At 47.2% G+C, this 13,429-nt stretch overlaps 1 protein-coding gene across 2 annotated transcripts; it reads right to left on the bottom strand.

The window, feature by feature from the left end:
* Window positions 1–6,278: 6,278 nt before the first annotated feature.
* On the bottom strand, window positions 6,279–11,901 carry Phf24 (PHD finger protein 24). 2 transcript variants are annotated; one of them, XM_048352324.1, is made up of 8 exons: window positions 11,834–11,881; window positions 11,504–11,722; window positions 10,431–10,616; window positions 8,302–8,380; window positions 7,812–8,017; window positions 7,100–7,260; window positions 6,723–6,815; window positions 6,279–6,457 (listed from the first exon to the last, which is right to left on the bottom strand). In XM_048352324.1, the coding sequence occupies exons 1-8, from the start codon at window positions 11,879–11,881 to the stop codon at window positions 6,361–6,363; spliced, it is 1,089 nt and encodes a 362-aa protein (XP_048208281.1). In that variant the 3' UTR covers window positions 6,279–6,360. The 2 variants fall into 2 exon arrangements, with proteins under 2 accessions (XP_048208281.1, XP_048208272.1); XM_048352315.1 differs by having other exon boundaries at window positions 11,504–11,901.
* Window positions 11,902–13,429: the final 1,528 nt, after the last annotated feature.

Here is a 13,429-nt window from a genome sequence, read left to right as displayed (position 1 = left end):
ACGAAACCTGGAGACAAGGAGAAGGGGTCAGGATGTTATTGAGCTATTGCTGAGTCCAATTGGTTCCCCAACCCACATGAGAAAACCCCAGGGAGGAGAGGTTTGGGAGCCCAGGGAGCGAATGGGGTGAGTTGTGCAGTTAGTAAGTCATCTGGGACAACTGTAGACCTCATCACCTGTTTAGGTCTTTTCCCAGGAGTGGAAGGGGAGGAGCTAGACCACCTGCAGTAGTTCCCTTAAGGTGTGCTTTGACAGGTAGCACAATAAAGTGACAGTGAACATGGTGCTAAAGGCAGACTAGCTAGTTCCCTTTCTAGATGTGTGGAGATGTGACACTGGGAAATATGGCATCTGTTCCTCACCTGAGGAATGTAGCCTTGCTTAGGACTTAATTTTTTTACTTGTCCTGGGAGCTTAAACTCAAGGCCTGAGCACTGTCCCTGGCTTCTTTATTCTCAAGGCTAGCACTCTGCCACTTGAGCCACAGCGCCACCTCTGGCCTTTTCTATATATGTGGTGCTGAGGAATCAAACCCAGGGCTTCATGTACGCTAGGCAAACACTCTACCACATCCCTAGCCCCACTAAGGGCTTCTTAACGCATAGTAAGTGCTCCAAAATGCTCACAATTACTTGTACTTGGGACCTCTGTAGCTTTGGAGGTTGTGTCAGATCCATACTGTATGTATGTGTGTGTTGATGCTGGGACTTAAGCTCAGGGCCTTGTGCTTTTGCTTCACTTGCTTGTTCGTGGCTGGTACTCTACCTTTTCTGCCATGCCTCTAGTCTAGATCCATAGCTTAGAGGTGCTTCTGTTTTCATCAAATAAAGCCATGAAAGGGGATTTCATAGCCCTTCTAATGAGTTTTCAGACTTACTCTAGCATCATAAACAATCTGTGAAAATAGAGAGGAAACTCTCAGGCTAAGGAGCTCCCAGAAGACTAGGAGAAAAGAACCTACTTGTGTCTCTACTTTGCATCTCAGCAGGAACTGGAAGAAGTGTCTAAAGCAGCTCCTAAGGAATCTTTTAACTCCCATTTCCTGCATGCTGAGCAAGAAATGTTTCTATTTCTCTATGCTTTAACTGTTTTACTAAAATGAACCTTTGCTAAAACTTAAAAACAACAACCTGGCCCTTGGTACAGAGAGGGACAATACATAGCAAGTGCACTGGGAAACCTCTTCCTCAGTTTCTTTAACAGCTATGACCCCTTCCTTAAGAGCCCCCTCATTTTCTTTCTGTACCTGTGATTGATACAAAGATAGCTGTACCTCTTTATGTGTATGTGTGGTGCCCCCTAGACACACCTACCACTGGACTCTTGGGAGGGGACAGGGTCAAGAAAGTTCTAGAAAGAGAGCTACAGTGACCCAACTTATCTGTAGACCCAGCAATGAGCCAATGAAGGGAGGCCACAGAGAAATCAGAAATAGCATCACAATCTCTTTATTAGGATTTCTGCTGTGCGCAGCCTCTGGGAACTCCTTCGTGGAGCACAGTGAAGGCTGAGCCGCAGGGTGGAGCATGCAGCTGTAGAGAGGCAGGCATGGGGACAGTCCCCTCAGCTTTCTGTCCTTACTTTCTGCAGAAAAGTACGTGGGAAGGGCACAAGAGACGAGAGGGCAGATGATTCTGTTACTCGACTGTTCTCAGCTCCACTCTACCCCCAGCATGTGCTTGACTGGAAGACAGGTCGTGGTGATCCCATAATAACTGGAAGTTAAGCTTGAAGGCCTTTGTTTACCATGGATATGGAAAGACCAATCCAGTGCCATACAAGCTGGAATGTGATTGAGCTGATTAGTCATCGGTCCAGATGTGACCTGGCCCTCTTCTCCATGCTTTGCATCATTGGTGCATGTGGCCCAGGAGGAAGTAGCTTTTCCTTGGTGTTGGTTTGTAACCTGTTCATTTTCTTTTTCTTTCAATGTTGCAAAAAATAGTGGTAGCAAGAAATCAACAGCAGAGAAATGCCTAGTCTCATCTAGTTCCAGGATTGGGTTGTTGGGAATCAGCACGATGCACTGGTAACATGCACTCAACAAAAGCTCTGTTTTCTGGAGTTATCCAGTTGCCCCGAGACATATCCTGGACCAATTCAAACTCAGTGGCAAGGGCCAAGTATCAGTTTTATTCCACTGTTACTAGTGGGTTAAAAAGGGACGACTGTTACAGGATGTCCTGAAATTCTGGCATGAAGGTTGTTCTGCCTTCCAGTGCCAAGTACAGAACTGCCATGCATGACATATGACATTACAAACGACAGTGGGTCCAATTTGATGGTGGTCCTGTCATAGCTGCGTTAGTGTTGTCTAACTACATGCTATGATGTTTGAACTATGAAGAAATTGCCTAATGATAGTTCTCAGACTAAATCTCTGGCTAGGTAGTGCATGACTATGTCTCTGCCTCTATCCTGCTGGTCTGAAGGGGGCATGCTTGGAGAAACGTTAGTGCTTGCTACCAGTACTGTGCTACCTATGCTATTCTTGGCTTTGGAGTGGTCATGGCTGATCTTGGCTCTTCTAGATGGCTTCTGCTAAACCTCTTAGCTTTAGGGCTTCTTGGCACCCGTCCTATTTAGCTGTGATGCCTGCAACAGCTGAAGTTGTGCTTTGAGCGAAGAGGCATGGGCAAACCTTGGGGCTTGCTCCCCAGTAGAAGTGCCCTCTTTCCAGGCAGTTTGATTCTGTGCTTTCTAATAGGTAATAGAAGTGAGTGTGGGGGAACCCCAAGACTTGGCCACTTAACCTAGGCCAGGATGACCTCCTAAAGGGAGCACCATGGCCAGATAAGCAGGTGTCTGCCCTGCCAGCCCATTGCTTGGGCTGAGGGTACAAAGAGGCAATGTTTTCATGGCTTCTGCTACAGCTATCCTCAAAGGAAGAGCACTTGAGAGCTGGATCAGTGCTTAGGAGTGGGAAAACTGGGGGACCCATGGGGACCACTGCTCAAATGTTCTGCCGGGGAAGGCTGGCCTCAGGAGAGAAAGCCAAGGAGCAGGCCTGGAGAGGAATGAGGCCACAGCAGCTACCGCAGTGACCCTGTCCCCACTGCTCTGTCATGTCACGCAGATGCCATTTTAATCTGAACATGAAAAGAGGATGGATGTGAAAAACAGGCTTAGGGTAAGAGGTCTTGAGAGGAGTCTCTGTGTAACCCAAGTCGTCTCCATTGATTGGAAGTTAAGGTGAGTGGTTCTTGGGAAAGCACTGATCTCAATTCTCAGCAGCAAAGAGGAAAAGACTGAAGCATTTTCTCATACTCTTAGTAGAGCCAGTCACTAATTTTTGTACTTGGCAGAATTTCAGACAGTCACAGTGATGGAGAGGCTTTAAAGGCATGGGCCCAACTAGTGCATCTCCATTAATACTGCATAGGGGCTCCAAGGTTAGGACACTGTAAAGGGAAATTCTAGGAGAGAGGGTTATGGTGAGATTTCTGCAACTCTAGGGAGCAATGGGCCCTCCTTTTGGCAAAAGCTAGATGATTATAGAGAAGAGAATGGTTGCTCCTCTGTGCTTTTCTGCTTCCCAGCACTGTTATGCATCGAGAACTCCATGCTTTGTGGAGGGCAGTGTCCCCCGAGCCTTCTGCAGCACTGTAGGAAGCTTGCTGCCCTGGAAAGGGACACAGGTGACACCAAATAGTCTTGTTCCCATTATGGAAGAACTGCAGGGCCTGCTCTGCAGGGCTTAGGATGTAGCCAGCCTGATCTGGCCTGCAGTATCCCACTGCTCACCCTCAGAGAACTAGAAACAGCAGTTCCAGAGCAATGGACAGCACCTTGATCTATGAAGGATCAAGGAGCATGAAGGATTTTAGTCCTCGTGACTAACGTAAAGGCAGGAAAAAAGAGCTGTTCAGCTCTCAAAGCCCACAGCTTGTCTGCACTCAAAATGTCTTGCCTGTGAGATCCAGGAGCTCAGTGTCACTGGTATAGATGGAGACTTATCAGGACTGTGAGAAGAGCCCTGGTATTTAATGTGCTTTAGTCTTCTCAGTACACAAACCCAGGTCTTGCTGCTTCAGATGCAGTCTTTAAACCCAGGAGCTACATGCTTTCTTTTCTTTTCGCTCTTTCTTTTTTTTGACTAGATTCAATAATCCCTCTTCCTCTACACATGCACACTTGTGCGCGCGCGCGCACACACACACACACACACACACAGATCAATCCTGGGCGAATGGCTGAGAAGTATTTTAAAAGAACTGCAGCCAGGTGCTAGTGGTTCATACCTATAGTTCTAGCTACTTAGAAGGCTGAGATCTGAGGATCATGGTTCAAAGCCAACCTGGGCAGGAAAGTCCAATTATCCACCAATTAACCACCAAGAAGTCAGAGGTGGAGCTATGGTTCAAGTGCTAGATTGCTACTTTTGAGCAAAAAATCTCAGGGACAGTGCCCAAGCCCTGAGTTCAAGCCCCGGAACTGGCACAAAAAAACCAAAAAAATTAAAATAAAAACAAAGACAGACAAACAAACAAACAAAAGCAACCCTGTGATTTAAAAATGTTCAGAGCTTTTCAAATGGACCCACATTTCTCTCCTCTGCTTCACTAAAGTCCTAAATATACCATCCCTAGCAGCTTATCACCTTGCTTTTGGGTCAGGCTGTTCCTAAAGAAGACTATCTAGGGCTCTTACCCACGGCTTTCCTCAACATCTCAACATTGAGTGCTATGCTCTTTGTTCTGTAAGTATTCAATTTAGTGCAAGTGCCTCGAGCAATAGAGATACGTTAGCTTTTGCATGGCTGAGCTCAATCCCCTCTCTAATAAGTCTTAGTAGTCTTACAGATCTGGCTGTGTCTAAGTCATTTAGTTGGAGACAGAAATCTAGAATGTAGACTTGACAACTGGAGGAGGGCTGAGGCTTGCACATCAAGCTTGGTGTACTTGGAGCATCCTCGGCTTGACCCCAAAGTCCTCCCATGCTAGGCCTAGCACAAAGGAGAAGGACATGTAGTGAGCAGCAAGGAAGGAGCAGCAGCTGAGGCCACATCTCAGAAACAGGGAGAAAAGGACCTTCCTCTTTCTGTGAGGCTTTACCGGGACTTCTGTGAAAGACAGGTGAGATGCAAATCCTCTTCTTAAGCTCCAGTCATCTCCAATCCTCATTGTCAGAATGAGTGAAAGGAATTCCTGCTTAAGGCTTCTGCAGAGCTGTTCTCTCTTGGGCTGTGAAAGAGGCTGGCTCTGGTTTTCACACACTTTTCTGGGTCTACAGTTGAGATGAGCTGGAACCATGAAAAAGCCTGATTCCTGTCCTTTCTTCTTCTAATGTAGACCTTACCTTCACTGGCCTCTGTGGTGGCTGACTTCGGTGAAGCATTGGATACAGAGGGCTGGGACTCCTGCCACTGTATTTGTGTCACTCAAGTCCCTTGGGCTTTCACCCATGAACTACCACCTGAAAAACAGGGGCCAAGAAGGCTCACCTTTGCTTTTGACTGTTCTGCTGAAGACTTTTGGACTTAAGATGACGGGGCTGACAGGTGGGTCTCTGGGTGAGGCTGCATCTCTCTTTTTCAGTTAGGCTTCCACAAGCTAGTTGCCTTTTCTGCCATGAGGAGTTAGAAGTAAAATACTAGTTAAACTGCGGTGATGGCATGTCAACTCTTTCCACCACAATATATTAGAGGAGCATAATTTACTACCAACAGTGGCTCACCACAGAGGGGTTTTCAACATGGACAGAGGGGCCCATCTGCATTTCCAGGAAGGAACGTGAGTCTGGTATGCTCCTTTATTGAGAATCACTTGGCCAGAATCGAATATATTTGAAATTGGAACTGGCCAGTAGAAGTAGTGAGGAGAGAACCCCCCTCACTGATAGCGGAAGTGAGGAGAGAACCCCTCATTGATAGCAGAAGTGAGGAGAGAACCCCTCATTGATAGCGGAAGTGAGAAGAGAGCCCCCTCACTGATAGCGGAAGTGAGGCGAGAACCCCCTCATCCATCTATACCATAAGTTTCACAAAGGGATTTTGGTCCTTTTTTCAACTTAAAAAGAACCAGGCTCTTGAAGTCACAGGTAGCTAGGCATGTATGCAGACATGTGTGTGCACACACATGTAGGCGAGTGGTGGCAGGTTAGCCTGTGATGTGCTGGGGGAGTGGGAGGTTGAGAGCAGATGCTGCCACAGGTCTCAGGGCTTCTCCCTGTGGTGATGCCAGTACTGCCTCTGTGGTGAGGGGAATGGTGACTTCAGTGCCACAAAACTGAATGACAAATTAAGATACCGGCAGTGCCCCATCCCCATGAGTCTCAGTGCCAGAAGTTGGTGGAGGAAAGAAAGAAAGGAAAGAAGGGAGAAGATGCCACCATTCTCAAACCAAGCCTCTCCGCTCCATGCTATCCTGGGGGTTTCAGGTGAATGGCTGTGCTGTTGGGGCGAGCAGCTAAGATGTAGATGACATTCTCTCTCAGGAAGGTGGGCCAGTCCACAGTCCTGTGGGAGGAGAGAACAGGCCTGTAAGGCTGGGTGCAGAATGTGAGACTTGGCCTAGATGAAACTCACGGAAGTCTAGGCTCAAGCCTGACTTATAGTTGGCTGTGCTACCAAGCCAGCGGCTCAGCAGCTTGGCCCTCTTGAGCCTGGATTTTGGAGGGCATACTTGTGGTTTGGGAGTTGCTGAGGAGGGTTCCATCTCTTAATTATCTGTGTATGTTAGGGAGACAGAGGTATGCCAGTTAGGGGAGAGGGCGCCACTCACCTGGACTCCTGTTCTGCAGGCAGCACGACCTTGTCCTGACTCTTGCTGCTGCTGGCTGGGCTGCTGTCCGCTATGGGGCCCACATGGCTGATGCTGTTGGGCACAAGGATATGGTTAGGAGTGGAACAGTGAAAGGCTTAACCTCTCCCAAATTTTAGTGAACCTGTGGCTCTGGACATGTGTGTTCAGGCTCTTTGACATTGAGCAACACAGAATTTAGAGCAGAGGCCACCCTATGCACTAGCCAGCAGGAGTAACTGTCCTGATGCACAGACAGAATCCTCTGGCTGTTCAAGGAGGCCTTTCACACTGAGGACCACCAGCATGGAAACAGGAGGAGGAAGGCTGAGCGGGGAAGGAACTACTGAGGGGCACACCTGACAGCGCAAGAAGGGGCCTTTGTGAGCCGTTTGCAGAACCAAGAGTGCTGGGCGCGGCGGCACTCTGCCTCACTGATAGCATTCCCACGGCTCTGTGCCAGGAAGGTGGCACGGGCTCGTTCCCGTTCCTTGACTGTCAGGAGCCTCAACAGAGAATTCTGGGAAAGAAGAGACAAGTTAAGATCTTAAAGGTGAAAATACCTTGTAAACTGTCAAGCTTTAGAGAACTGGACTTCCTTTACCTAGCCACTGCTCCTTTTGGTAGCACCAGCATTGTCTTTTCTTTTCTTTCTTTTTTTGCCAGTTCCAGGCCTTGAACTCAGGGCTTGAGCACTGTCCCTGGCTTCTTTTTGCTCAAGGCTAGCACTCTGACACTTGAGGCACAGCACTCCCTCTGGCCTTTTTCTATATATGTGGTGCTGAGGAATCGAACTCAGGGCTTCATGTATAGGAGGCAAGCACTCTTGCCACTAGGCCATATTCCCAGCCCAGCACCAGCATTTTCAAGGGAGTCCAGTACAAGCCAATCTTCCTTGGGCAGTTTCCCCAGCCTGGGCACTGATCATCCGTCACTGGGTAGAACTTAATCCCCATTCCTGATAGCTGCTCTTCTTCATACAGTTCCCAGGACTCCGCCAACCTGCCCAGCATGCTTCCCAGGCCTCTGTCACCCAGCGGCCCATGGATATCCACCCCAGCTGCCCCTCACCTGGGGACGCAATTGCTGCAGAAGTAGGAGGGACTCATGGCACAGGAAGTCAGGCCACTCTATGTGGCCTCGATGTTCGGGGTCCAGGGCTGCGAACTGGCGGGCTGCCTGCTCCTCTTGCTCATCACTCAGGGCTCGGTGACTGTCCCCCCGCTTGGCTGCTTGGTGGCGGTAGCGCAGAAAGTCCTCCAGCATCAGGGAGCAGTCTGTGGAAAGCACCCTTGCTGGCCATGCCCACCCTTCCTCAGCTCTGTGCCCCTGTACCATCTTCAGGGCACCCTCAATGCTTTCTATATACATAGCTCTTGTCATATAGCCAATGTAGCTCTGACTGTGGTGTGAGTGGGTAACTGATGGCCAACAACTCCAGAATAAAGACTTATTTATCCTATACTCCCCAAATCCCAGAATATGCCTTTCATGTTCATCCTAGAAAGGATGAGGGGGAAGTCTGGTCCCTTTCCCTCCCAACAGCACGGGCCAGCCTTACCAGGGATGACTTTACACTGCTGAAAGGTCTCTGTGAGGCTATACATTTCCTCCTCAGTAAGCAGCAAGTTGAGATTGTCCTGGAAAAAAAAAAAAGGAGGGCTGAGTCAGTGGTCACACAGGCCAGCAGGAAAGAAAAGCCAAATCAAGAGAGATGGAAATTTCAACTGAAAGGCAACTCAAGATCGCAGTGTCCCAGCCTCACGCCTACTGGCAAGGTGACAGAGGTGGCAGAAAAGGGAAAGGACTTGTTCACTGCTTCTCACTTTGAGGCAGAATCTTCCCCAGAATTCAGACATCCTGACAATTGCTGCATCTCTGGCCTAAGGATTTCTTCAAAGTGCCTTAGGAAGCTGCTGCAGGCGACAGGGACTACTGAGTAGGCAAGGTTGTAAATCTCCATCAACCAGACCGACTTCATCTTCATTCATTTTATGTACCTGTCTTCTGTTTCAGGTGCTAAAAGAATATGTATTAATTCTAAGCTGGGCGCCACTGGTAGCTCATGCCTATGTTCCTAGCTACTCAGGAGACTGAGCTCTGAGGATCGAGGTTTGAAGCCAGCACAGGAAAACAAATCCCCAAGACTTTCATGTCAATTCACCAGCAAGAAGCCAATCATGGAGGTATAGCTCAAGTGGTAGAGCCCCCAGCACTTGAGAAGCAAAAGCTTGAGCCCCAAGTTCAGGCTTCCAGTACTAGCACAAAACAAACTAGAAGAACAAGGAGAAATCGAAGACGCAGTAGGAGTGACCTGATTGTAAAGGGAAGGAAAGATAAAGGATGAACTTGGAAGAAGCATTTGTATAAAGCCTAGTGGAGTGGTGGGAAAGAAGCAGAATCCTTCAGGAAGCCCAGAGGGAATGGCGTATTTCTGGGGGACAGGAAGGAGAGGCCTGTAGCTCAGTCCCACAATGGTAGCACACTGAAGAGGAGAGGTGCTGTGAGAGAGAAGGATGGTATCCTAGGAGAGGGGGTGACTGATACTAGAAAAAGTATCTGTAGAGCAGGATTTGCTGTGGTGTACTATAGGATAAAAATAATTGCTCTAGATTTCATTTTTCTGGACAAGCCATGGAGGAGTTAGAAAGTAGTCAATGTCTGTTTTCTTATAGGCAGAAGGAAGCAAAGGAGGTCATCAGATGCTCTTTACACTGAAATCAGAGAAAGCTATGAAGGACAATAGATTAAAACAAAAAGAGACCTAAGTTTCCTTCAGGTATGATAAGAAATGAATATGAATCTGGCCTTCAATGAAACTTTAGATCTTGTCCTCTGTTAAAAGTTGGAAGGCATTTATACATAATTTGAAAAGTTCTGAATCAAAGCTTTGCTATGCTATTCACATAAAGATCACTTCAGGAAGCTGGGTGCTGGTGGCTCACGCCTATAATCCTAGCTATTCAGGAAGCTGAGATCTGAGGATCATAGTTCAAAGCCAACCTGGAAAGGCAAATCCAATAAGACTCTAATCTCCAATTAACCACCGGAAAACAGGAAGTAGAGCTATGATTCAAAGCGGTAGAGTACACTAGCCTTGAGCAGAAAAGCCCAGGGACAGCACCCAGGCCTTGACTTCAAGCATGGTGACTAACAACAATAATAACAAATTACTTCAGAGATGAGCAGCAAATGCTTCTAATGAGTCAGACAGCAAGTTAACTAGGCAGGGAATTGCAGGATAAAGCAATTTTATTGTGATAGACTCTATTCCCATTGGAAGCAAGCTAGTTAGGATTTCAGGTTGTTCTCAACTGAGTACAGTGAATGACAACTACAGAGTTAGAGAAAGCTCTCTAAGTAGAATTATTTTTGAGAAAATAGGCCCCATTCTATCCAGTCTATCCCCTCCCTTCCTGGTTCTCATCTAGGGATGATTTTTCTGTCTCCATAACTCATCTAGGAATGCTTTTGGGTATGTGCTCCTGGCATCTAGTGTTATAAACACCAGAAATGTTGTAAACATCATATAATACACCTTGCCCCCCTAGCTAAACCTAAATGTCAATAGAACTGAGTTGAGAAACCCATCTTAGTTCTAGGGCCCTAGAACACATTAGAACTGATGTTAGAAGACTGGGCCTCCAAGTAAAGTGACAATAGCCCATTGTCCCTGAAGTCCAGGCTCACACAGTAGTGGCAGCTCCAGCCTGTTTCGGTGTGAGCCATCTCCGTCACCTCTGCTGCACCGTCTCCTTGGATGTAGCCCATGCGGCGCAGGCAGCCATCATGGAAAACTCTGTTACAGACTCTGCATGGAAAGAGGCTCTCAGCTGTCCAGACCTCGCAGATATCACACATTTCATCATTGACAACCTGGTGAAAGATGGCAGAAGTGAATAGGAATGAGAAAGTCAGGCAACAAGAACCTATGGCCAGTTAACATGACTGAGTAAGATGACAGAGTTTTCTTCCTAGTAGACACAAACCAGATGGCTCTTCTAGCTGCTCAGGCCTTTGTACTGCATCTCAGGCACTTTAGTTCTTTTAGCATCTCTTAGCATCAATAGGAACCCCAAGTCACTGTGATCTGCCTAAATTCCCTCTTAAATTTCCAATGCCTCAACTCTCTATAGCTGAGCACCAATGGACGGGAAGACCTACAATATTACCATTCATAATTATCCACCACCCCCAGGACTTTCATTATAACTAATCCAAGATGTACCTGATATTATTATTCTGATGCAGTTTTTTTTTTTTTTTTTTTGGCCAGTCCTGGGGCTTTAACTCAGGGCCTGGGCACTGTCCCTGAGCTTCTTTTGCTCAATGCTAGCTCTCTACTGCTTGAGCCACAGTGCCACTTCTAGCCTTTTCTGTTTATGTGGTACTAAGGAATCGAACCCATGGCTTCATGCATGCTAGGTAAGCACTCTACCACTAAGTCACATTCCCTGTCCTTGGAATTTTTTTTTCAGTACTTGTGCAAGCAAGACAAACACTCTACCTTGGGCCACCTCCCCATTGTTCTTTTGGATAAAAACTGAAGATTGCAGGGGTACATTGCATATTGGCATACATGTATAGCAATGTCACAATGGACCGCCCCCCACATATGCTAAAACAAAATTGAAGACTGTTCTGCATTCAACTCCATCTTTCCAGTTTTGAATCTCACCTCAACCACAATCACCTCTCCTTGTCTTCCTGTTCCTTGATCCTCAGGAAAGCTAAAAGTGTAAGATTTTTCTCTAAACACTTACAGTCTCTCTGGGCTCCAAGAAGATGTCTGCAGGCTTGTCATCATCCAGCTTCCGGGTGGGGCGGATAAAAGCAGGAGGTGTGAATCGACTGGTCCTGTCAAACTCTTCAGGCTCTATTCCACGCCCATCTCTGAGCCGCTCCCAGGCTGCACGCTTGACACTACTCTCTTCCTGGACCACTGGGTTGTCTGCCTCGGCTTCTTTTTCCTCATGCACCTCCTGGACAGAGCCTTCCATTGTGCCACGGTGGGACCCTGATAGCTCACCCGTGCGCCGAATGGAAGGCCTGTCCCGCAGCCCATCCTTGAAGGCAGACACAGCCAGGCTCACCTTTTGTACCTGCTCCACTGTCTGCCGTTTGGACATCAACACCCCCATGGCTCTGTGGACAAAAAGAAGAGGGCAAAGATTGAGCCAGTGGCCCTGAATATTGAGCCTATCATTCACCATAAAGGCAAGTACTATTGGTGGGAGAGAGGGATGAAGAAAAGGAAGGGAGGGAGAAATGGAAAGAGGGTATAACAGTGCAAAGCCCTCTATATATGTGAAGTGGTATCTGTTTTCCTTCTTATCATAAGCCAATTTGGTCCAAGAGTCCAAGTTTTCTGTTATTTTGAAATAGTTGAAGACTTCAGAGCTCAAGTTTCTCCTCTTCTCCTTGAGAGGACCCAAAGCTCAAAGCAAGCCTGCAGCAACAACCTTTAGACCTTTGACTGAAGAAAAGCACCTTCAGTACATACAGGGCACAGCCAATTCAGGGATAATTCTCCTTAGGTACCAGCTACTTTTTCTTTCTTGTTTCCAGTCCTGAGGCTTGAACTCAGGGCCTGGGCATTGTCCCCTAGCTTCTTTTGCTCAAGGCTAGCACTCTACCACTTAAGCCATAGCACCACTTCCAGCTTTCTCTGTTTATGTGGTACCAAGGAATTGGACTCAGGGCTTCATGCATGCTAGGCAAGCATTCTACCACGAAGTCACATTCCCAGCCTGGGACTTTTTAAAGCCAGAGTTAAGAAAACCCTATTTTTACAAGACCCAGGGAATCAAGAAACTTTGTCACTCGTATTCATGTAGTTAAAGCCACATGCCCTCGTCTCTTCTAATAGGTACCTATGCCTCTTTGTGGGTCTCTGGCCTATTATAAACTCCATGGCATTCTCTCTCTCTCTCTCTCTCTCTCCTTTATTCATCCTCTTTCTCTTTCTCTCCCTTCCTTCCTTTCTTTTTGTGCCAGCCCTAGGGTTTGAAGTTAGAGTTAGGGCGCTGTCCCTGAGCTTTTTTTGCTCAAGGATATCACTCTACCACGTGAGCCACAGCTCTACTTCTGGCTTTTTGGTGGCCAACTGGAGATGAGAGTCTCATGGACCTTCCTGCTTGGACTGGATTTGAATCACGATCCTCAGATCTCAGCCTCCTGAGTATCTATGATTATAGGCATGAGCCCTCTGGCACCTGGCTCCAAGGAACTTTTCTAAGACTTTGCTAATGTCACTACTTTTTCAGCTTTGATTTTTCTGATTTTAACTGTTCACATGTTAAAAAAGGGAATGTTACTATAGTCCTCTCCAGATGTGAAAGTGGGCTGGTGAATGCTTGTTCTAAGCAGGGCAGAGCTCAATTCATCCTAATCAAGGCTTACTGAACAGTGTTACATGCAAGGCACTAGCTACTCTTCATAAGAAACAGAAGACAGGAGAACAGTTGTTTCACAACTCAAGCTGTTAAAAACTGGAATTCAAAGAAGTCAAACAAAATGCTGGGGGAACCTGAAGGAGGCAGAGACTTTATTACTAGGGGTCACAGTGGACACTGAGGAATGGGGAGGAAGTTACCCTCTGTTTGTTTTGGGGAAAAGGTGACCATGAGAGAAGTGAAGACAATTAGAGGCTACTATAATACCCAGGCAAGAGGTAGCATGTTTCAAAT

The sequence above is a fragment of the Perognathus longimembris genome, chromosome 1 (genome assembly GCF_023159225.1).
Source record: "Perognathus longimembris pacificus isolate PPM17 chromosome 1, ASM2315922v1, whole genome shotgun sequence".
NCBI lineage: Eukaryota > Metazoa > Chordata > Mammalia > Rodentia > Heteromyidae > Perognathus > Perognathus longimembris.
The sequence above is the reverse complement of the archived record's forward strand: the minus strand, read 5'-3'. Positions and strand labels throughout refer to the sequence as shown.